This window comes from Polyodon spathula, chromosome 5 (genome assembly GCF_017654505.1).
Source record: "Polyodon spathula isolate WHYD16114869_AA chromosome 5, ASM1765450v1, whole genome shotgun sequence".
Classification (NCBI taxonomy): domain Eukaryota; kingdom Metazoa; phylum Chordata; class Actinopteri; order Acipenseriformes; family Polyodontidae; genus Polyodon; species Polyodon spathula.
The window spans coordinates 57859146-57885786 of NC_054538.1; the positions used below are offsets into that span (position 1 = coordinate 57859146).

General features: G+C 37.1%; 1 protein-coding gene across 2 annotated transcripts; it reads right to left on the reverse strand.

The window, feature by feature from the left end:
- Nucleotides 1-16495: 16495 nt before the first annotated feature.
- On the reverse strand, nt 16496-21869 carry mkks (MKKS centrosomal shuttling protein). Of its 2 annotated transcripts, XM_041250865.1 has the most exons (4): nt 20874-21869; nt 19089-19270; nt 18034-18144; nt 16497-17582 (listed from the first exon to the last, which is right to left on the reverse strand). In XM_041250865.1, the coding sequence occupies exons 1-4, from the start codon at nt 21856-21858 to the stop codon at nt 17142-17144; spliced, it is 1719 nt and encodes a 572-aa protein (XP_041106799.1). In that variant the 5' UTR covers nt 21859-21869; the 3' UTR covers nt 16497-17141. The 2 variants fall into 2 exon arrangements, with proteins under 2 accessions (XP_041106800.1, XP_041106799.1); XM_041250866.1 differs by lacking the exon at nt 18034-18144 and having other exon boundaries at nt 16496-17582.
- Between the last annotated feature and the right edge of the window lie 4772 nt (nt 21870-26641).

The following is a 26641-nucleotide window of genomic DNA, read 5'->3' on the forward strand; positions in this document are numbered from 1 at the left end:
TCTGATTTTTGTTTCCCTTTCTGTCTAAGAATCTTCACCTCGCCTGTTTAAGTTATAATAAGAGTGTACTCTCTTCCACATAGCAACATTGTCTTGTTTTTTGCTACGTTTTACTATAACAAATACTAGGATTTATGTAAATAATTTCTAGTAGAATTCTGTTGATTTTAGAAATGTTGATCCATACCTGGTATCTTATCACTTCTTATGCTTAATGTACTCTTCATTGTTATTGATCTGATCTTGGTCCCACCTACACTCTGGCGCAGATGACTTTTGTGACCGCTCAAATTAGGACGGCTGGGTTTACGCTATGGGGGGGGGAAAAAGCCATTCTTGGAATTTAAGCCTCTTCAAAGCCATCTTAAAAGTGGCAAGGGTAAACAGGCTACCTAGCTCTTCAGAGAAAAGCTATTGAGGTGAAACCTTTGTGATTGTTCCTTTTTGAAAAGTTTTAGCAAAACTGTCACAATACTTGTCAAGAGTAAGAGAGAAATATACTGTAATATAAATAGGACCAAATATACTGTAGTATGTCTTATTACCCCCCCTTTTGTAGTTCTGTGTTTTTGGCCAGAGGAGGTCAGACCTAGCATGAAAACTGTTTTGGGTTGTTACAGTATATTGGTCTGAACCTTCATTTGAGATACAGAAATGTTACGAAAGCAGTTAATCTAAAATACAAATTTACAGACTCCTAAAAGTACTAGACAGGAGATATTTGAATACACAAGTATGTCTGGGTATCCTTTTAATTAATGATTTGACGTATTGGTGCAGTGGTACTACAGTGGCTATCGCAAACGTAGGAACCAATGCAGAACTGTGTCAGTGCCAGTGGGCTGTCCGCCCAGTTCGCTATTTCATTGTATTTCCTGCACCACACCGATTTAATGGAATGAATGTAAATGCTTTGTTTAGGGTGTACCAGTTCTAGAAAGTTATTTCATTGCTGATAACAAACAAAATAATTACATCCGTCATGTTCACTTCCAATCACTATATAGATAATTTTAAAAGAAACGTTATACCAAACGTTTATTTTCATTTTAGTGATATTTGGTACTGTAGTAGGCTTGCAAACAACGTTTTCTTTAACCTTGTATAGCACCATATATAGTTTTAGTGTTTGTTTTTTTTTTTTTTTTTTTAATGAAAGTATATTTACTGTACAAAATCTCCATACAAAACTGCCCATTTAAGAATTACACAAGGACTAGAAGTGCAGGACTGGGGAAGTTATACAATTGTTTTGTGTTAAATTAAAACTTATAATTTTGAGTACTAACAACAACAAAAGGAGCAAGGGATTCAGCATTTTAAAGGCAGTGGAATTCTTTGCTCAAACTGCACATTGTACATTGTACAGCCTACATCGAGAGATTGTGAGATTTGCCAGTCTGCCATAGTCATACTTTTACTGAAATTATCAAGGTTAAAAATAAATAAATCAAATTCAGATTTTTAGAGAAACATTTTATATAATGGTATCCCAAAAATAGCATCTAAAGATGTTCTACTGAAGGGCATTTGGTTGCTATAACTTTCTGAGACCAATGTACATTCTTCTGTAATAATTTATAGAGATCTAGGGGCAGTGGTTGCTGTTTCTCATCTGTAATAATTTATAGAGCTTGAGGCAGTGGTTGCTGTTTTTTCTAAACTGCATGCACTCCCTATGTGCACATGTCTGCAAATGAAAAATGTGCTCTGTCTGGCATGGCTGGAATTGCTGATTTGGATTAACTGGAAATCTATTTCCTCCAAGCTATGAGCAGGAAACAAGAGATTCAACATTTTCTAGGGAAAACTCAACTGAACAACCACATGGGGGGTGATCTAATGCTTTGCTGCTATGAAAGCTGCTGGATATTTTTGATTAAAATGACAGAGTATCTCTGGGTGCAACCAAACGTTTCAGCTCCTACTAATGATAGCTGTTATTTCAAGCCCTCTGGGTACATTTGAGCAGAGCTACCTAGTGCCTACCCCAGACTCTAATTTGTTCACAGTCTCAACCCTCACAGAAGCATTTGAAGTATACTCCTGTGTTACCCTGAAGAAAAGTGCCATCAGCAGACTACAGCATTACCAGCAATGACAACACAAATAATTGCATACTGAATAATACATAGTAGACTCCTAAAATGGCAATTTAAGAGATGGTTGAATTGCACAAATTATTTATCTTAATTGTTGTTTCTAATAATATTTGCTGGTATTTTAACTGGGGCTGTTGACCGCGTATGGACATATTTTTGTGTCCGTTATGTAATAACCCCTATTTTTTTTGCTACATGTAGTGCTTCCACTTGACATTCATTTTAAGAATACAAAAGTTAATACAGAGAATTGGGAACTCCTAACAAAGGCACCTGGACCTGGGCCCTTCAAATACAGTAACAGATATGTTGCCTTAATTCCCTGTCCTAGCTCTCTTTCATTCTGAGAAATATTACAAAATTCAGTTTTTAACTCTGTTAATAAAAAAAGGCTATATTAGATATATATTTTTGGAACCCTGCTACTTACTCTTTAAACTTAAGTTTAACAGTAAGCACTACAGAAAGATAAGATAGGCATATTTACCAATGGCGGAGGTGCAGAGTGCCAGTCTTCTCTTCCTCTGATCTAACATCAGACTCGAATTATGCTTTTGTTATAGCTAACTTATGACTTAGTTATCACAAAAGGACAGCAATGATATCGTCTCAACTTATCTGGCCTGAGGTTTTCAACCACAACTAGAATTGGCAGAGTTCAAATGGTTAAGTACAGTTTATGGTATCCGCATGCATACTAAACATGATTATTGTGTACGTGTGATTCCACTGTCGCTTTTTTTTTACATTGTAAAGTACACAGACAAATTATTCTAGAACATCCACAGAAAATGCCAAGCAACATTTCATATTGTAACAGGATGCTAGTTTTGCACCACCCCAATAACCTTTTAGTGACAATCCCCAAAAAACAACTTTTGTTCAGTGAGCTAGCCATGTCCTGCAATGCCTTGATTTAGCCCTTTTTCTGGATCCACCTGGAAAACAAATATACATTTATCTGAGAGGAATACAAAAAAAAATGGTACCAGTATAAAGCTATGATGCAACTTAGTTGCAGGAAATGATTGTTCCATGTAGTTTTCCTATTTTATATACCATGATAATTGGTAGGCCTGTCTACCAACCTCAGCATGGTGTGTGTGGGTCTTGTAGAGGTTGACGTGGCTAACAGATGAAGTGTCTTGTCTGCTTTGAGAACATTGAAGATCAACGAAGATATTTAAACCCTGGAAATAGCTCTTAGACCTCTGAGATATACTGAAATCAATTATTTAGATATTTGGCATTATCACTGGCATTATCTTAAAATGTGATAATGGAAGGGGTTTTCTTCCTAAGAATTTTTACAGGGCTGGCCTTAATAAATATTTTGCCAGTGTTGTGCACTGGGCTGTTCCTGCAATCTGATACACAAAATAGTACCTTTCCGATACTCCTCTATAATTCAGATCATAGTCTAATTCGAGGTCTAGGACATACTAATAAATCAATGTCAAGACGTGTTTTTTAACAGTTCAAATCCCACCTCTGCCACTGACTGACACTGAACAAATAACTTAACCTTGTGCTCCATCCTGCGGATGAGATGTTAAACCAATGTCCTATTGTAAGTGACTGCCTATAATGCTCAGTTCACAGCCTTCCTCTGTAAAGTGCTTTGTGATGGTGGTCCACTATGAAAGGTGCTATATAAAAATAAAAATACCATTATTACTATTCAAGGGAAAAGAACAGGCCCAGCCTCCTGTCCTCAAAAGAGTCTGAGGTGCTACATGCAGCAAGTGATTAAAGTTCTCCAAGAATGGCAGTCCCAGTGCAGCATGAACATGGTAAACTTTCTCTCCCATGTCCTCTTTCTTTTTGGGATTTGTAATTGTTGGCAACAGTTGGAAGCCTGCTCACCTTACAGGTTTGCCAGAGTAAGTGGATGTGTCCTTCCTCCCAAGCTTGGGTGGTTCTTCCAAGTTTCCCTCCTTTCTGATGCCTCCACTGCTGCTCTTCAATGAAGACACTACAACCCATCAGCTGGAGCCTTCTGCTTATGTTCTGTGTGCTTTAACAGATGTGCCATTTCTACCAGCTATTTTAGTTACACTAAATCAGGGATACTACATACTGAAATTCATATCAAATTTCCTGTAAAATGAAAAAAAAAAAAAAAAAGGAAGGCATATTACAATTAAAAACACGATACATTGGGATTAGAGAATAATGTTACAATAAATATTAATGGGTATTACAATGGAACATTTGCAAACACCATATAAATGCATACTTGCATTCAAATAAGTAATATCTGATTAAATTACAGTTGTAATCGTTTAACTAGTCCCCAAACAAAATAGTAATAAAATGTATATATTAGATCTGTGGTCAACTATACCTGTGTCTTCTGTTTAATAATAAAAATCGATCACTGATAAATGTCACAAATAAATTGTCCTTTTGTTTTTTTGAACACATTTTTTTGACGTGTGCCATTTTGTATCCCTGTAGCCAAGACTTGCCTTGCCGCTCTTAATAAAATAACTTTGAAGCAAGTCCCTTATCAAACGTTCACAAAAACATACTAACTCCAAAAAGCACCTCTGTAATTTGTAGGAACAATTTAATAATTGATAATTTAATGTTTATCTGGGTTGATTAGTTCTCTTACTAACAATATTTAATTGACGTATTACAAAGATCAAGGATTTACTATGAACACACATTCACGCGCAGACACAAGGAATGGTTAATCAACAGTAGTATTTTATTAAGTACACAAATAATAGACAGAAATCAGAAAAGTCAGAAAGTAAATCTCTTAGTCTCTAAGCGTAAAACACAATTAAAAAACCTCTCACTGCACTCATGTTTGCTAGCAGGCAACTGAAATATGATACTGCCTGTCTCCTCACACACAAGCTGCAGCTGTGCTATAGCTAGTCATTCGCTCACACAAACACATGCCCAAATACTAGCACAAGGTAAATCTGAGATAATGCACACAATCTTAGAATATATCACAATAAGCTTATTAATGCTATATAGATTAAATACATGGCAAGTTTACTTTCAATGAAATTCTTCACACAACAATATGAGGTAGATTACTTATAGTTACTTCATCAAGTTTCCCTAAAAGTTATTTCACACGCAGTGTGCAAAGTAAATAATTAACAGTTCAATTCTATGTGTGTTCAATTAATTAATTTAGTTCCATGAAAGGAAAATGCAACTGGAATTATACTCAACATTCCTCCTCAGCAATGCTGACATCCGGACACTGAGTGAGGTAGGATACAGTACTGGTGCACCTAAGAATTGGGTCTTCGAGTACAGGTGTTATTGACATGCTGGGGCGCAAAGCACCAAGGCATGGAACATCTAAGCACCGAGGGCGCCGAAGAACTGAGATGCGCCTAGCCTTAACCACGTGTAGTCAATACAACCCGGGCTAGCGCATAGCATACACCGGGGTGGATACACAGGCTCGAGTGGCTGTGGTATGCAATCAGTAGATTAGTAAAGGGGAGTGCATGGTACAGAGTAGTGATAACCTGGTTCTGGACCGCATGCAGTCACACAACATGGCAGCGCATAGCCTGTGCCAGAGTGGAACACAGGCTCAAGGAGCTGCGGCGTGTTAGGCAGGAGTGTAATTGGGTCTTGGTGGAAGAATCACGTTTGTATTATTTTTTATTTATTTCTTAACTGAAAGACAGTAAATAAACGAATACACACACACCACAACAAGCTGTGATGTTAAAAGTAATAGTCACCACGACGATGTTCGTAACTGATTTTGTTTAGTTTTTACCAGCCCACTGAGTAGGCAGGCTGAAACAAGCCGGTGTATGCAACAACAGCGTGGCGCAGCAGAGCTGGGTCCCGGTGGATATAACACTGCTATTACTTTTTTCGTTTTAAACTGCAAGACAGTAAAAAAAACACACACACAGACACACAACAGCAAAGTTGTGAGGGTAAAATAGCAGTCACCACAGCAATGTGTCCAACCAGTGCACCAAGCAGGCGGGCTGAAATAAGCCGGCTGATGCCACTCAACAGCGGGGCGCAGCAGAGCTGGGTTCCGGTGGAAGAATCATGCTTGTATTATTTATTTATTTATTTATTTATTTATTTCTAAACTGCAAGGCGGTGAAATAAAACCAAACATACACTCACACAACAGCAACGCGGCAACGCAGTTGAACTGAAATTTTTAAGTGCACCGAAAGGGCGGGCCGAGACAATCCAGCAGAGTCAGCGGGGAATACAAAGATAAATATAAATAGCTGTTTTCGACAGGTCCTGTCATGATGCTAATAAATAAAAAAAAAAACTTTCTATAAGGTGTTACATGAGCCCCCCAGTGGGGAGCATGTAGTATAATTCCATTTGGAAGCATCACAAGACGTCAACAGAAGTCACTAGAAAAAAAAAAAAAGCTTAAATATTTAATTTATCTTGATCTTTTATAATGTGTAATCTAAAAACAATTAACAGAATAATACTAACAAGTTCTTTAAAAAAAACCTTAATAACATTGTAGATTGCATTACTGTAGATGACTTATGTTGTGATCCTTTTATAGGTAATGTTCTTGTAGATTAGGCTTCTAGGCCTATTTGTTTGCTAACTTGTGCTTGTTTGATTAGATTACTAGGCCAATTGTTTAACTGTTGTAGATGACCCCATGTGCACCTGAGTCCTGTTGATTGCAATTGTGATCAAGCTCCCTATTTATAGACATTCAGTAACGCAAGCTCTTTCCTACTTATGTTATCTGCCTTTGTACACTGTCTGTACCACTACCGGCCACTGTTGCTTCCTAACTGTCGGTTTATCCACTATGACTTTCTGTCCTATCCCAGTCCTCCTCTCCTCTCATACTCGCAGAATCTCTCACCAGCACTACTCTAACCCTTCCAACCTGATCTCTCTACCCCTCTCCCCATCCTCTGCTCCTTCCTCCTGCTCTCTGGAACTTCTGGACTGCTCCGTCTCTCACTGCCTTCTGCCTCCTGTTTAGACTGCACTTGTAGATCTCTTGATCTACCCCACCACTGTACTGGATCCATAGCTAATGCGCCATCCTTGCACTACTATGTCTTTGTAACGTGTTGTAATCCTTATTTGTTGCATCCTAGTTCAAATTGTACTTTTTCAGTATTATTTGCACTTACTGTAAACTATACTTGATTAAATAGTAATCTTGCATTGTAATACTGTACTGACTGTAACACCTGTAAGTCGCCTTGGATAAAGGCATCTGCTAAATAGATAAATAATATAAGTCTATTATATACAAAACATGTGACATTGTCTTGGAGTAAGTTCTTTACATAGAAAGATCAGCCATAATTAACTAATTTTTATGTATTGTAATGACCCTGGCGATGGCGACACCAGGGACATTGTGTTTGTCTTGTTTGCTATGTCTCGTTTAATGTACTGTGTATTGTACGGGTATGGACATGTCTTTAGTATATGTGTGGGTGTGCATGCATGCGTCCGGAGTGTGTGTGTGTGGTGGACGGGTCCCCCGGAGGCTGTAAGATGGAGGTGGGGATAGCCATGAACGAGAGAGCACGTGTGGACTTGAGTGAAGAAGTAGTAAACGAGAAGAAAGTGAGTGAAAGCATAGGGAGACAGAGAATTAGTTAGTCCTATATTTATTTTGGAGTGAACCCTGGCCCAAACAGGGATTTGCTTTTCGTTTATTTCAATTTAGTTAACGATTAAAAAATCTATTTCGAATCCCATCTGATCTGTTTCACCTCCATAGCACAGAATGCTATAACATACACGGAACAAAAATATAAACGCAGCATGCAACAATTTCAAAGATTTTACTGAGTTACAGTTCATATAAGGAAATCAGTCAATTGAAATAAATTCATTAGGCCCTAATCTATGGATTTCACATGACTGGGAATACAGCTATGCATCTGTTGGTCACAGATACCTTAAAAAAAAAAAAAAAAAGGTAGGGGCATGGATCAGAAAACCAGTCAGTATCTGGTGTGATCACCATTTGCCTCATGCAGCGCGACACATCTCCTTCGCATAGAGTTGATCAGGCTGTTGATTGTGGCCTGTGGAATGCTGTCCCACTCCTCTTCAATGGCTGTGCGAAGTTGCTGGATATTGGCGGGAACTGGAAGACACTGTCGTACACGTCGATCCAGAGCATCCCAAACATGCTCAATGGGTGACATGTCTGGTGAGTATGCAGGCCATGGAAGAACTGGGACATTTTCAGCTTCCGGGAATTGTGTACAGATCCTTGCAACATGGGGCTGTGCATTATTATGCTGAAACATGAGGTGATGGAGGCGGATGAATGGCACAACAATGGGCCTCAGGATCTCATCACGGTATCTCTGTGCATTCAAATTGCCATTGATAAAATGCAATTGTGTTCATTGTCAGTAGCTTATGCCTGCCCATACCACAACCCCACTGCCACCATGGGGCACTCTGTTCACAATGTTGACATCAGCAAACCGCTCGCCCACACAACGCCATACCCACTGTCTGCCATCTGCCCGGTACAGTTGAAACTGGGATTCATCCGTGAAGAGCACACTTCTCCAGCATGCCAGTGGCCATCGAAGGTGAGCATTTGCCCACCGAAGTCGGTTACGACACCGAACTGCAGTCAGGTCAAGACCCTGGTGAGGACAACAAGCACGGAGATGAGCTTCCCTGAGACAGTTTGTGCTGAAATTCTTCAGGTTGTGCAAACCCACAGTTTCATCAGCTGTCTGTGTGGCTGGTCTCAGACAATCTCACAGGTGAAGAAGGATGTGAAGGTCCTGGGCTGGCATGGTTACACGTGATCTGCGGTTGTGAGGCCAGTTGAACGTACTGCCAAATTCTCTAAAACGACGTTGGAGGCGGCTTATGGTAGAGAAATGAACATTCAATTCTCTGGCAACAGCTCTGGTGGACATTCCTGCAGACAGCATGCCAATTGCACACCCCCTCAAAACTTGACATCTGTGGCATTGTGTTGTGTGACAAAACTGCACATTTTAGAGTGGCCTTTTATTGTCCCCAGCACAAGGTGCACCTGTGTAATGATCATGCTGTTTAATCAGCTTTGTGATATGCCACACCTGTCAGGTGGATGGATTATCTTGGCAAAGGAGAAATGCTCACTAACAGGGATGTAAACAAATGTGTGCACAAAATTTGAGATAAGCTTTTTGTGCATATGGAAAATTTCTGGGATCTTCTATTTCAGCTCATGAAACATGGGATGAACACTTTACATGTTGCTTTTATATTTTTGTTCAGTGTATTCAAAAGTAATGGTTTAGTATTATTAATCAATGTATTATTTTGGGACTATTTAAGAACAGGGATTTGTATTAGTGTTAAAAACACATGGGGATAATGTGGTGTATTGTGCTTTAAATGTATTGTGTGGGATTCATTTAAAAGGGTGTTGTATTTAAATGTATTATTGTTTGGTTTGGATGTGGTCTGGCAGAGGCGATGTTAGCAGTTCATCTCTGTCAGACATCTCGTGAGAATGCATGGTCGGCAGTAATTAATAGAGTTGCTACCGACCACGTAGATACTAGAAACTTGTGCAGAATGTGACCGTCTCCTGATTGATTAATTTATTACTAACCTGGAGATGGTCACATGCATAAAAACCTGCAGCTTTTGCTGGTCGGGGTGGGAGTAATGTATCAGTATGAAGAAAGACTGCCAGCCCTGAGGAGAAAGAAGGGGAGGAGCAGCCATCCTCAGAAGTAGCCTGTACCAGCTGCAGCAGAAAAAAAAGGGAGAGCAGCTGGGATGCCTTTCTCAGTATGGTAGAGGTCACCTGTTGGTGCCCCATCTGCGAGGAGCAGGGGCATTTCCCACTCAACTGCCCTCTCCCAGAAGAGGAGTGCCCAAGGCCACTGCCACTGCTGGAGCGACCAGCGCTGAGGGCAGCATTACCGCTGCCAACGCCACCACCACGTCTGGAGGGTGCCACAACGCTGGCAACCTTTCCGCTGCCATCCTTACCGCTGACAGCATTTCCGCTAACACACAGTGAAGGGGTTGAATGAATTATAATGAAATCTTTCTCTAAGAATATGTGTGTTTAACACAGGGTGGAACTATAGGTGAGTCAGCATTTTGTTAACATCTGTCTCTCTAAATGTAACAGAGATAATACCATTCCTTCCCACAAATCAGCTTGTGATTTATGATTCCCTTGGAACACGAATAAATGTTCTACTGCTTGATCAATATAACAGTTCTGCTTCTTTGATTATTCTTCTCTCTTGATCGTTATCTTATACGTAGACAAAACAAGTCTGCTTCTTTGAGCATCATCTTGTCTGTGCACTGGTCATTATCTTATCTGTGCACTGGTATAAAAAGTTGTAACTTGTGATTACGTGTCAGAAAACTAACTGCAGACCGCCTGCTTTACTTCTCTCCAGAATTCTGCTTAATAAAACTGTGTTGCTTCTCATCGGCTCTCAGAGAATCTTTATTTAAAATTTGGTTCCTACAATTGCCTTTGCTGGAGGAGCCAGCCTTGCCATTGTCAGCATTTCCACTGTCAGTGTTGTCTGTTGGAGGAATCCTGGAAAAAGGCGAAGATTTATATCTAATATGAGTATCCCATGGATACACACCTGCCAACCAAAAATACAAACGGTTATCTGAGTTCAAATTTTACATAAGGTTATTTATTAATGGTTACCCATTTCTGTGTCTGCACTCACTGGGCTAACATATGTGAAAATGTAATTAATATAAAGATACACATAATTTAAATGATATTTGACTTCTGTTTATTTATATTCTTAACAACAATTAGTATTTGTACAAATTAAATTTTTATCATAATCTCACACCCCATCCCTCTCCCTCTCCCCTGGAAAACTGTTTTTGTTTACTGGACTAGAGTTTTATAAATCACAAAACTAGTTAAAGCTAGCCCTAGAGTTTTTTAAGAATGTTCTTCACAACTTTGAGATTGCAAATTACTGTAAATATTCAGTTGCAGATTATATATATATATATATATATATATATGCAGTTTTATAAATGTTGTTGCATATTATTCTGATAGTTGATTGATTGGTTATTTCTATACTATGATAATTGTTGATTGTTTCAGTGTTACCTATTATGTTTTAATAAAGACATCTGCCAAATATACTGTAGTCAAAGTGAAATGCTTATTTTTATTTCAGTGTTGATAATTCAGTTACAGTAAGCAGGAGTGGAGGTTGGAATACAAAATTGCTTTGAAATTCACAATCTTTACTAGACAATTCTTTGTGTTACATTGATGAGATATTTTAAGGCATCCTGAAAGGACCCATAATTATGACCAATAGCACTTTCTAGTAAAACAGATGTGGATGGATACTGGTCAGAAAATTGCCATTTGATTTTTCTTCTTCTGAAGGGAAACGGTCAGTAGCAAAAATAGATACCCTGGTCAGTGAGGATCCCATTTCATGTTGGTAAAGGTCTGCAGATGCAGGTGCATGTGACAACAAGTCCTGTACAATTTTCCATACATACCCACTTCATGCTAATGCATTTGGTATTCCTTTACCTGGATCAAGGTTGAAAGTAGGTAGAGAAAATTATTCAATGTATCTTGCAATGTAGGGCCTTTTCAAAGGGAAGTGAAGGACTTTTTCTGGGATGTGCTTCAAGCCGTTCCCATAAAAATATAAACAAGGTCCTACCAAAATATTGAACATCCATTTTACAACTCTGGGAGCTTACCTGGGATCCTATGTGCATTCTATGCTTGTACAACTCTGTTTATATCAAGGTGTATGTGGCAGGTAAGATTAGATGTGCAGTGTCTAACAATTTTGTCTTCCATGTCTACTTGTTCTTCATCCACCAGCTGAATGAGAGACGCTTTTATTGGATAGTTCACCCTAATGTTCACTTCTGGCCATATTCTTTCAACCATATGGTTCTGTGAAAACCAAATGTTTTATACCCTATTAAATTAAACACTAAACTCACAAATCTATACCAGTGAAAGGTTAGAATATCTTATAGCTACCTCTTATGGATTAGTTTGTTGTTTAGTTTGTTTATTTTTTCTATTATTTTTTTTTTTTTAATGATTTATAACTATGCAAATGATTTGGGCTGCATCTTCTCATTGTGCCTATGATATCAGGGTCATATGATGTCACCCACATCATCACTGCTAATGAATTACCATAGTTAAATATGCAAATGATGTGATTAGGCTTGAACATAAAAATAAATATAAAATACATTAAAAACTTTAACAAGTTTGTGTTTTAATAAATTTAGAAAGCTGAGCTAGGCAACAGTATAGCAACTGACCCCTTTTGATTTTGTTTGGATGTATGGCTGCCTTTCCTGATTATGTCTGTACCCAGAGAGCATTTCCTACATAAAACAAGGACAAGTCAGACTCCTTGCCATGGTTGACCCTTACTTGATCCCACATATCATATTCAAGAACAGCAGGTCTGGAATGAGAACATTATTAAAAGTGTTTTCTACAAAAAGAAAATGTGGAGACTTATGCAGCATGTAAAAACATCATATTTATACAGCATTTACAATAAGTCTCAGTAACTTCAATCTATTCCTGCTGTGTCATCTTCAGAGCACCAAAACCATCTGAAATCTGATATAAATGTACTATAATACTATACTCTTAGATATGGAAAAAAGTGAATAATTAAATGCAGTGTTGAGAATACTGCACATATATAAAATAGATTTACAGAAGAACTTCAAATACTTTAAAATATTATAACACTACAGTCTTACCTTCACCTTGTTCAAACTCTTACCTGAACACTTCTTCATAAATAATTAGGATTGTTCTTGACTGGCATGGTCGAATGTGCAACAACTTTACTGCTAAACCCACCTATTGCCAGAACATGTGTAACACCAAACATAACCAATTTCTCGTTTTGATCCATATGCAGTTTGTGACGCATCTATTCAGCATTGTACAGGATGGAAGAAAGGCTGAGTGCACACCAAATAAATAAATAAATACATAAATAAAAACATCACACACACAAAAACACACACACACACATATATATATATATATATATATATATATATATATATATATATATATATATATATATATATATATATATATATATATATATATATATATATATTTCTTAATGGACTTTACTGTGCTCCGGGGGATATTCAATGTTCAATGCCTTGGAAGTGTTCTTATATCCTACCCCTGATTGGGCTTTTAAAGAACCTTATCCCGGCTTTGCTTTGAATCTTCTTTCGTCTTCATGATATAGTTTTTTTTTCAGGAAATGTACTAACCAACTGTGAGACCTCCCAGAGACAGGTGTATTTAACCTGAAATCATGTGAAACAACTTAATTGCACACAGGTGGACTCCATTCAACTAATTATGTGACTTCTAAAGACAATTGGTTACACCAGAGCTTATTTAGGTGTGTCATAGCAAAGGGGGTGAATACTTACACAATCAATTATTTTCAATTTTATATTTGTAATTAATTTAGAACAATTTGTAGGTTGCATTTTTTTCACTTTGACATTATGGCCTTCTTTGTGTTGATCAGTGGCAAAAAGTCTTAATTAAATCAATTTTGATTCCATGTTGTAACACAACAAAATGTGGAAAAGTCCAAGGGGGGGATTTTTGAGAGCCACTGTATAATGTTTTAAAATAAATATATGTTTGCTATAACATGTTTCTATTAAAACTGCATATTTGAGACCTACAGAACGAATGGAAATGCAGGTACAATTTACGGAATCATTTTGTTTGCTATAATGCTTATCATGTTTTATTACCTGAGTATGTTTTTGCTGTTGAAGTATGAAAGCTTTCGTTTTGTCAATGATGTTGTGGAAAACTTGCCGTGTCAGTAATCTCTGTCAGTACTGGTATGCTGTCCTTTGACCCTAAAGTACATAAAGCTAACAACAATTCCTGAAACACTTCCCTAATATGTATTATCATCATTTCATAGATCTCACATGGCTATATTAGTGAACATAAAATTGCATATATTTCACACTCCAATGACACAGTCAATATTAAAATTATGTTAGTACAGCTATGGCCAAAAGTTTAACATCACCCTATATAATTAACCAACTTGGCTTCATAAAGTCAATGGAACCTGCTGAATAATGTTACATTAACATATTGAATTACAACTGTCTTGTAGTTTTCCATATACTTAACAAAAAACTGACAACAATTGACAATGTGACATTTCGAATTTGAAAGCTAATACGAGATACTCTAGTACTATTAAGGGGATCTGGTAGACTTGTGCAATATCATTTTGTAGTTTCTGTGATTACATAATGTTAAATAAAAGATTTTAAATTATCTCTCAGTCCTAAGGGATGCTAAACTTGTATCCAAGCTGTACTGAAAAGCAGGAGCACCAATGTTCTATTTGCATGGCATTTATAAGATCAAGGTGTAATAACAAATATTTCTGAGTTGATTGTGATTCTCAATTTAAAAAAAATAACAACTGTTATTTGTCCGATAGGATTTGGTGCCTTCATTCTACTGTAATTGTTTCTACTTCACCCAGTCAACTTCACAGAAGCATCAATGTAGAAATGATGGAGTGAAAGCACTAAATCTTCTTGTATGAACAACTCCAAAGAAATTAATAACACTTAATTCTGCCAAGCACAGCTCAATAGACTGAACTTCAATAAGACTTGAAGGAGGACTTGCCTTCAAAGTGTGTCTATTCCTTTAGTGGCCAAGTTTCTCACTGTCTAAATAGGAAAATAGAAATAGTCTTTAAAAACGTTCCTTTCCTGTTAAAATAATCATAGCTAACAAAATAGTTCCACACATCTTATCTGTTTTGCACTTCCATTAGTCTCAGATGTGCATCTTTGAAAGAAATACATTTTATAACATAACATGCATTTTCTGTTCAAAGCATGTGTAGCAGAGCAGAAACCCTGCGAGTCTAAATAAATGTAATTTGTAAATATTATATGAAAAAGTGTGTGTTAGATATGGCAGGGCTGGCAGTTAAGATTCCAGCCCTAGTTGTTTTGGATGTGTTTGTGGTGGTGGTTGGCAGGGATAGTGTTAATTCCTATCCTTGCTAGATACAGATAGATATGTGAAAATGTGGCCAGGCGTTGATTGAATGAATCATTGTCAATCAACCCTGGCCACATGGTATATAAAGGAGCTAGACAGCTCTCTGAAGAGGAATTGCTTGGGAGAGGGGAGACTGGATGGATGGATGGATGGATGGATGGAAGGTAGGTAGGTAGGTAGGTAGGTCATGGTTCTTTTCTTTGTTTTCAAGTCAATGAAGACATTGCTCAGCGTGACTCTTTATCTTTGATCTTTATTTTTGTATAAACCTTTTGTTCTGCCTTTTTGTTTTGTGTTTTCTTTTTGTTTTAATAAACATGCGCCCCAGAACTTAAAACCTGCAGTTACTATCTCCGAGTCTCTATCCACCCAGCAATCGTACCACAGCATGGTATCTGATATAACTTCAGTAAAGAAAGTCCTCAGTTTTTATGTCTTATTCTGGGATTTAGGACCAAAATATAGGGGAGTTGTGTGGCAAACAAACAGTTAGGCTTCCTTCTAGTCTTGCATGTTTTTGTTTTCCATTTGTTTTGTAACTGACAAAATAGTCATTAATTACTTTGTAAAACAGAAAACAATGTTTTTGTAGATAATAAGAGACACTCAACAAACAACAATAAAACAAAGACTTTTCAAAGGCTTTTGCACAAGGACAGATTAATATAACTACTGATAGGAATAATAGAATTAACTTAGTATTTTCTGCCACTTTGTAAATATTTATCACACTTTAGAGTGTTTGTATGTTTAGGAAAACACTTTTCCTATTGTGATGAAACCTGCAAAGGACATTCAGCACAGGGTATTTAAAGTACCAGAAAATGGGGGTAAAAACAGGCTTTCCGTCTCAGACAGTCCTGATACCTGGCTGTCTCACTTACATTTACGTTAATATCTGCTTCAGTTGAGTTGAAACTTGGCCTAGTTAAGCTACCACAACATAGGTACAATGAAGGTGTCTGTCTGTTTGTATGAAAAACTTTTACATGTTTTATGTCATTTAGTTGGGATACAGTATTTTCAAATGATGAACAAAGATTGCTTTTCAGAACAAGATAGGTTTGCGTAGCACAGCGCAGTGAGTACATGGTTACACTGTGACTTGCATAAGCCACGTTGAAATCTTGCAGGAGCTAAGCTTCTATGGTTTCTCAGGCTGCTGTTGCAAAGAAAGTTGGCGTGTCAACGTCACAGGTGCCTCCCCATTTGATATGATGTCATTTCATTATCATTTATTTAATGTAGCAATAAAAAAACAGCGCTTAATTGTATTAAGAAAAAATATTGAATTGTATTATAAATTATGTATTTAACATTTAATTATAATGTGATGCAGTTTAATTATTTTTCTTTTCAATTAGAAACAAGTGTGTGACTAAAGTCGTCTCAAATGCCTCTCATTTAATTGGGACTGGTGCTTATTTAGGATATTTTTACTTCTCCTGGGAGGCTGAATGTACTGTGATAAAGCAAATGGTTTATGCCGACATCTAGTGGCAAAAAGCAGTAAAGCAAAAGAACCACACAATTCTAAGAAAAACAACATTGTTACAATGAGAGCATTGTAACTTCTTAAATATGCAGAGGCGTCGGGCGAGACACTAGGACGATTCAGTTAGTATATCACAAATACACAACCAGAGCTGTCCAAGTTCTAGGCACTGTAGAGTCCTAGACTTTGTAAAATGAAGGAGAGGTTACACTTGAAGACCCAATTGTCACAGCTGGTTAAATTAATGTTTATAATGCTAAACTATGAACACAAATACAGTTTGTTCAGAGTTGTTTCTTCAGGTAAAAGAGAATTAAAATTAAGCCTCCAATGACTTGCCTTACTAAACACCAGCTTTTCAACACTGTATTTATTTGCAATCCTGAATGTTTTACAAATTTTCATACAACAAAAACAGCAGTGTCATTTGAAAAAAAAAGATAACTAACAAAAAATGCTAATTAACATCCTGTATGATGTATTTGAGATCCAAGATGAGATTCGCTGTCTCGACTGCTATCTGCAAAGCATTGATTTTTGCTGGAAAGGAGTCCAATACAAAAAGATGAGGAGTAGTTTCTTCAATCTGGCTGCGATCTGCTCCAGGAGTAAGGGAGGGATACTTATCACCCAGAATAGCCCAGTCCAGACTCTGATGTTTCTGAAACAACCCGCAGCCACACCTGTTAACCAAGTCTCTCCAGTGAGAATCAAGAGGACTGCTGGCCTGAATGAACCACCGATGACCATGGGACAGATCTACAAGACTTTCACCACCATTGTGCTCCAAGGAACGTGCAAGAGACTCTAATGAGCGGCAAAAGCTGTCAACGGCCAGCTGGTACTCGGTATAGGAGCAGGCAAGGTCTGACAGGACATCATCAATCCTGTTAGTGCACTGGAAAACAAGTTATTTCAAACATTTAAAATCATTGTTTTGCCACAATCGTGTACGGCATTGATACAAAATGAATGGATTGAAATAATATTCAGGTCTAGTACATAGTTAGATCCTTACATTTCAACCAGAACCGTTTCAGTCAAAAAGGATTACATCTAAAAAAAAACTTAATGAAAAATATTTTGACTTTCTGCATTCATCAATGTGGTATGACCATTTATTCATCTGGGTTGAATATTTTCAAGGAAATACATTGTTTAACAAATACAAGCATTTTGCAAAAGGACCAACAAACAATTAAGCAATATAATTCAATTAATTTGTTTCTCACACACTGATTATAAATATTAAAGCTGACTCCCAGTTTGTTTCTGTCCATGCCACCTAAAACATTTACCCGTCTAGTAAACAATGAATGCCCAAATTTGACTTTTCCACAGATACAAACCTTGCTTCTAATGTAGGATGCTAAATGTGTTTCTGTGCATCCGCCACCAAGTAGAGCAAATGGCTTTGTGAGTGAAAGTCTTAGCACATGCTCTGCAGTCTGACATGCAATCTGTAACAAAATATTGTACTTGTTATTAGATTCTTCTTCTTCTTTAAAGCTCTATTTACATTGGTCCATTATCAACATTTTTACACTTTGCTGTTGCTCTAGCGCAGTGGTCCTCAGAGCTGTGCCCTTGGGCAAAATTGTACCTGCAAGGCCAGAGTTGTGCATGTAATGTCATCTGACACAATCCTGAAGACTGCAATACTGATGTTGTGGCAGAGGAACTAAAGTCAACTTTGCTCTCAGCCACCTGATAATAAGTAGTAGTTAAATGTCAAGAGGGAACAATGATCCTTCCCTCACATTTATGAGAAATACACATTTGTACCCATGGCCAAAAAGTTCTTCTTCTGCAAAAATAATTCTGGATTTTAAAAAATATATATTCTACAAAACAAACACACCGTCTATCACATTAATATCTTAAATCAATTAGGTAGTGATCATTTTGAGCTGAATGCAATCAAAATCCTACCACAACAGCTGTGTTTCAGTCTTGTCAATAGGTCATAGGTAGGAATATATTTGTACCATGGAAACATTTAATCTTGCAGATGGCATTAAGGCAACAAATAAAATGAACCGCACATTATTTCTGCCAATGCCTGTGTGATTAATACTTGAGTAATTCTTTACCATTAAAGACAAAATAATTTATTTTGAGCAATACCACATTATAGCATAAAAAATGCCACACTAAAGCACACATGCAATCAAAGTTTATTTTTTAACACCATTTTAAAAAAAGCTTAATTTTAAAGAATTATGAGGTGAAAAAAAGATGTTTATTGCAAAAGGATTATTTCCTTGAAAATTATTTCCTTCCGAATAGTCCCACAATGTATGTCAGGGAGAAAATGCTCTTTTAGACACCCATCTTTTTTATTGTTAAATGAAAAGTTGTGCAAGTCATCTTTAATACTATGTTGAATTAGAAAGAAGCATACCTTGAGTTCACTCAATGTGGTCTCATTCCTGTTACAGAGCACCAAGCTGCAGACTGTTGAATCCTCACCAGGAATTAAATGGAGCAACTCTTTAGACCCAAAACTCACAACACAAACGTCCTTCAGCAGCCCATAGCAGTTGGAAGGAACAGAGGATTGATATGAAGCTACAGCCTGTGCACCTATGTGTTAAAAAAAAAAAAAAAAGTTAAAACTCAGTTAAGCCAATGAAATATTCTCTAGTTTAAAAAACAAAACACATATGTATTGAAATAAACAAGAATGTGTGTATACATTTAAACAACGGCTTACTGTATATTCTCCTTTAAGACTACCTGTTAAGCCATTCATGCATTCAATCACAGCTGATAAACGTGTTAATAGTAACATGTACACATTTTTTTTTCTTTCTGTAAAACAACTAAATGGGCTTTTAAATTGGCCAAGACTTAAATTTTTCATTTACAAGCAGAATATAGAAACGAGATTGCAAGATGTTTATTAAGAGAATGATCTTTATGAAAGATAAAATAAAGTATTTTATCCTGGACACACCATTACAATCGTTAGATGTAACTGTTACATTAATAAAGATGAGTCAGTTCTGCTTTTAAATGAAAGTATGACTTGTGATTTAAAAGCCCATTTAGTTGTGTAGAGGGGTGTGGATATTCACTGACACGGGAGACAGAAAAGTGTATTTGGAAAATACCTTTTCAATGATTTATTTTAGCTTGCAGAGGGCGCTGTTGTCTGTGGCCTGACTACCAGCGATGGTAGACAGGACACAGGAATACCACTTTCGGTAACAGTTCAGACGCAGGCACACTCGCAGGTGCACAAAAGAATAATCAACAAACCAAAGGCAAAAGAAAAAAGGGAAAATAAAACACAGTAATAAAACTACAAAATAAAGGTGCTGCAATAGGCAGCGTTACCCCAACCGTCGCTATCCGCACGGCCTGGGTCTCCGTCCTGCGCTCATCCGTTCCCTCAACCTGAACGTACTGTTCGGGGTTCTGCCCAAGTTGTTCCCTGCTCCTAAAAATTCCTTTTCTTGCTCTTATTAATTAATTCTTTATTTCGCTCGTTCTTCTCTGGCCGTGCTCGGTCTGGCAGCAGAGCTTCCGCCAGCTTGCTCGTTTTGTCTTAGAGGGGCAGGCTGAGGGAACACCAGAACATTATTTTATAAAGTCAGCAATCCCCCCAGGCCCGCCTCTCAGAGAGGGAAAGCCAACACACACTCTTCCCCACCTCTCCGTGTCACTGCCATGACTGACAGGCGGATCTACGAGGCCGCTACCCCCTTCCTGCAGTACCACGTATACGCCAAAGTCAGCACAGACCTCCCCCGTTACAAGTTGTTTCACAGAAAAAATTATTTTTATTATTTACGTGTTTCTCAGTTGTTATTGAGATACACAAATGGCTTCAATTAAATTTTTAAAGGAGTAGAAAAGTCCAGGCAAAACACAGAAAATCAGCAGTCCTACATATACAATACTATATCCTAGTCTAAAATCAAACTACAGTTTCATATTGGTGCAATTTAGTTTTTTCTAGGAGGCTAACTATAATGGAATAATAAAAAGCAGCACTGATGAGGAATGACAGTGGGTTTCTCAAATAAAACATTGGACCACAGTGCATTACATAGGCCACATTGTCAAAACTTAGATTGTGGCCTATATAATGCACTGAGCATGGATTAATCTGCAAGCCACTATGTGCAACGTCACCTCTTATTTATTTATTTATTTTGCTTGCTATCAAGTAATTATTTACCTGTCATTTGGACCAGTGGCTCCATCAGGGCAGCTCCTAATCGGTCTACAACAATCACATGTTGTTCTTGCAGGTACTGTTTCAACACAGGATGAACCACCTTCTGACACACCAAAAGGCCTACATGCTCGCTGACCATCTGCTTGCCCACTCTAAGTAGCTGCTCCAGAATGGCTGCTTCTGGGGACACAGTACAGCTTATTTCGACGGTTCCATCAGCAGCATCAGGAAGATCCCCAGACATTGAAACATTGAAGACTGCCACATTAATGCAACTCGAAGAAAGTCTCTTTGTGTTGGACAGTGGCAGTGCCTCTGGCATTTCTACAAGTAAACCAGTGAGTACAGTAGTGTCCTGTGCTATGTTTCCCTCAATAGGAACTACGACCATCTTCCCTAAACACGCATTAGGTCCCACTGTACATGGAACTGTGCGTAAGAAAGCCTTCAACACCATTGAACTTATGTATTCTCTCTCTTTAAAGGTGAGCATGCAAGCTGGCTTGCTAGCTATCACTGTGCGTGCGAGCGCCAATAGAGTCTGGCTGCTTCTGAAATCAACTTTCACTCTGCAGCTACAGTCCTCGCTGTTTAAATAGGCAATACTTAAGCTTAAAAGTTGTCTGTATATTTTAATAACTGAACTGCTCGCCATATTTAACCTCTGGGTATTTTCAATCAAGGTGCAGCCAAGGATTGCCGCAAACAAACCAGAATCGCTAAATCGAGACACATGGTTCATAACAGATGCAGCCAGCAGCTTCAGCATTGGATGGGACAAAGGAACCCCATTCAGCAAAACTGCAGATGATGAAGTGGTCTGAACACGACCTCCCCGGTTGTTATGTATGAGCTTCAGTCTGCCACAAGGACCATAACAGGATTTGAGGATCTCTCTAAATACAGATAGTTTTTGACACACTTCTCCATCTGTTAAAGGTCCATCACTACAAAGTGATGGCTTTTTGGGTGCAAGGCGAGACATCTTTCACATAGCATTAACACTTAAAAAAAAGAAGGTATTTGGTGTTTAAAATCATAGAAAGTTTATTGTATTTCCATTGGGAAACTGAACCTACAATGGAAGGTTTGACGGTACAGAATTACCTTATGAATGACTTTTCAAAACTTCTCTATAAATAAAACTCAAAATTAATTAATGGCGCTTGACATGCCGATTTAGCTTAATCAGTCGATGACATTTTTCTGTTTTGATTCCAGGTTTGTTTTAGTTGAGCTTTTCACAGCCTTCTGCATTAGGTGTGTGCCCAGGTGAATGCCAAGAAAGGAAAGTCCTGCAACAAGGAGCCAGTTTTTCCGTAACCAACTTCTGTTCTTCATTTTTATTGACCTTATGAGTCTTCCAACTTTGTATATACAATTCTCAATTTAGACCTGCAATATATTCAAAAGAACACATATCACAAAGACAAACAAAAAACAGACAATTATATGCATATATTTACAGATAGATATAGGGAGATTGTTTTATGAGATACATCCTGACACATATGAAGAAAGACACATGGTGCAATATAATCATTAAACTATGTTTTTTTTTTTTAATCTAATTTTTTGTAACGAATGCATGTTGCAAGAGAGAGGGACAAACTAAGTAAACAACGGCTCCCGTTAAGGGTTATGAGATTAGCGCAGATGCAATAAGTTAACTTAATAATAGAGCTATTTGCATACTTAAATGGAGGGAGTGTCCAATAATGATCATTTTCCTGAAGAACTATTATACTTAAATGCTGAGTGTCTGCGTTTGTTCAAAACTGCAAGCAAAAAGTTAGGGCTTGATATTACTGGTACACGAATGTAGATTTTATCATAACAAAATATTCTACCAAAACAAAATGGTTTCTAAGCAGCAACAATTACATATATTAACTTTGAAAATGTATTAAAATAATAAAAGCTCTATAAAATGCAATTTTATTTTATATTTACAATTTGTAAAAAAAAAAAAAAAAAAAAAATGGGTTTGGATGTGGTCATTATTAAATGCAAAAAATATATTTTACAAAACAGATTACAGTAATTATGAAATGTAATCTGATTAGTGCATACAGATCAGCCCCTATACCTACGTATTAAAATTAAAGTGGCATAAAAGGACAATGTAGTTGATCTCACAGAAGTCCAAAATATATGCCTATCTAGCCAAACTAGTTGGGGTGCAAGTGCATCTGACAAATCTATAAACCATGTAGGCAATTGCTAATTAAAAAAGACACCTTTTCCTCTTTTTTTTTTTTTTAAGAAAACTATCACATCAGATTTCTCAGCTGAGTTGTGTGAATACATGGCAATTCATACAATAAGAATTGACAGCCCAGTACCTAAGATCAGAAACCTAATTATTGATTTCCCTTTGGTTGACTGTCCTGCTGTGCAACATATGTTACAATGCCAGGTTCTGGAATGGAACTGTCGCCCTTCTTGTGGAAGATTGGATTTGTCTTGATGCTGTACCAACCCCAGTGTACTAGTCCAAGACCTGATCCCATTACAATCAACACTTTGTAGTTTTTCCAAATGCTTTCCAGACCCATAGTATGGCTGCAACTGTACCTTTAAAAAAAAAAAAAAAAAAAAAGATAATACCACAGTAGTGATGTCAAAAAATGGTATTTCCTCTAGAAGAAAATATATTTTAACTTTGACCCATTTGACTCCTTATGACCATCACTTTCAATTCAAACACAACATGTGTATTTTTCATCCACTCGGCAATATCCACAAAACTGGAATGTTAATCAATGATCAACAACATGAGAATACGTTAATAGCTGGTCGTATCTCAGAGAAACTAAACGGATAACGACATAGAATGTCTGTACAGCACTGATAAACACTATTAAAAACAAACAAACCAAAAAAAACAAAAACAAACTCTACTGCTGAACCTCGCCTTCTTTATTTGATCTAGTGTTCCCATCGGTACATAAACATATTTATATTATATATATATATATATATATATATATATATATGGGCCGGAAGTCACTCAAGGCCCTTTTGTTCCGGTAGAGCCCAATTCCATCAATATTTAATGTGTTATAAATCATTTTAATTTTACTCTATTCCGGATTTAGAGTTTGACGCAAAATATCTCACGAACGCAGTGTTAATTAATGCTTGCGTCACAATTAAAACAACCCCATTGAAAACCTGTTGGGGTCACTGGACACCATGAAAAAAAATAATAATAATAATTAAAAAAAAAAAAAAAAAAAAAAAAAATTCTGACAAATTACTAGGAGTAACTTATAATCTGTATTCAATTATACAGAATTATACGATCAAATAACACAAAGCAATGTATCGAAAACGTACAGGCTCGTGAATATTATTACTATTCATAATGACACTAAACAAGCGGTGTTCTAGATCAGGTTAAATAAAACATATTCCTGAATATCGTTTCAAATGTGGTAAGTTTATCTTACAGGCAAAACCTCTCAGTCAATACAAGATTAAACTATTTACTAGTCCTCTGTTTTCTTGAGTTAAATCATTCAAACGCAGAACTTAAAGCAAAAAGAACATCTCACCTTCACAGGTTTTCAGTTTCACCAAGGACAACCATTTTGGGGTCTTTCTCTAAGCCTGGAGTGACTAGCAAACCACCCGAATAAAAGTTGTAAACAATCGTCAAGACATTAAGAACATGTCAATAGCATGAATATAAATGAACAAATAATGCATTTTCTATATCATGCATTTTTAAACGTATTTAATCTAAAGGCATATTGTCTAAAATAATGTACATATTGTAGTTTTTACTGTAATTATCATTTATATATTGCAGCAAACCGGTAAGAAAGCACATTAAACAGAAAAAAACATTCGAAAGCCAAACTGAAAATTGCATAACTTGGTGGTCTCTGTTTCTATGGCAGCGTGGAGTGCTCGGGGTCCTTATACCAAAACTACGTCACGAGTTTTCAAACCAGCTGGCGGAAAATGTTGGACAAAATAGAGTATTACTATTACGGTATGTGCGATGTTATTTATGTTTCTTTAATAACTAAAATTAAATAGAACGAATTTACACTAACACGACACTTCTGTTTAATGAAAACATACAACATATGTTTATTATACAACTTTGTGTCCGAGATAAGGGGCTATGCATTTTTATCAATGCGATTCACAGGTCATTTCAGTGTGTACAACTAGGTTGTCTCTGAATATAGCTATACATTTGGTTTTATCAGTCAGTGCACCCCTGGCTTCATTGTTGATGCACTCTGATTGAACATTAAGCGTCTGTCTCGAAACCTGCGTTTAAGACCTTGTTACGTCTATACGGTGGCTCAAGTTTGAATAAAAACCTGGAACGTGTGCAACTGCTATGCAATAGGAGTCTTATTTCCACCCCTGCATACTTTCAATGGCATGCCATACTTGCCTGAACTCTGTCAAATCTGACATTTGGTGGAGGAAGAACTGTCAAGTCCTGGTTACAATGTGATGTGCACACGTCTAGGATCCAAGATTAACAAAAGAAGAAAACAAAAAGAAAAGTCAAAGTTTACTTATATTTTATCTACACAGACACTTGCCCCCTTTTTTTTCATGCATTGTCAAAAGACTGGCACCACAGACACTCAGTACTGTATTAAGGTTGAACGAAATGTTATGTTACAGTATTTTATATTGCATTCTTGATTGAAGAGTGCCAGTGATGTATATCATTCAGAATAGCCAGAGCTCCATTACGTTTAAAAAGTTATTGAAAAAAAGTCAACTAGAATTAAACATGCTCTTCATTTTCCAACAGGAATATAAATGCTCGGCTTTCAATTGGAAGATGTAGTAACAATACATTACCAAGCTACATTGGCGGTAAGCTAGATATAGCTAGTTGCCAGGAATTTTATGAGTAATAAGCTTTAGGTCATATAATGCTACATTTGAGCTTTCTAACCAGAAACATAGTGTCTGTGTTTTTCATTATTTTTAAAGGGCAGTATTATATTTTGCCCAGTAGAGGGAAACGTTGAGCTATAGTCACATCTGCTATTACTTCATCTAGCGAACTTAATACTTTTCATTTACTGCATTTATAAGACCAGGTCTTTGGTGCACATTCTTTCCATATGTATAGTACAACAGACTTTCATTAAGATCGATCATTAGATTTATATGATGTCATTGTGTTAAATTATACCTAATGATAATGATGGAGTTGTTCACGTTATTGTTGTAAAATGTTTTAGTGCTTACCATCCCCCTTATAATGATGAAACCAACCAGTTGGCTTAGAATTCATCAACATCTTTTGAATTACACTGCTGTGCAAAAGTCTTAGACATGTTGCATTATGAGCATCAACAATTTACTCAAAGCCTCCACTAGTGTTTTCTGCTGTTATAACAACCCTGACTTGACAACAGAACTGGTAGAAGGCACAGGTGTTGTTGTCCATCCATCAGCAGTTCAAAGCACCTTTGACCATTGTTCTATAGCCCAATTTCTGTGTTCTTGTGCATATTTTAGCCTTTTAGAATAGAAAAATATAACATGTCTAAGACTTTTGCACAGCAGTGTATATTTCTTATCATATGCAAATGACAGAGGGGCTTTGTAAATTAGTTTGGGTCATGAAATCTAATTATATTCCACTCAAAAATGGTAATTTCATGGGTATTTCAGATTTTATATTGAAACTTTGGATGATGCAAGATGATAAAGAAAGTCGCCCCCCCCCCCCCCCCCCCCCCCCCCCCCACTGCCTCTACTGAAATAATAGTGTA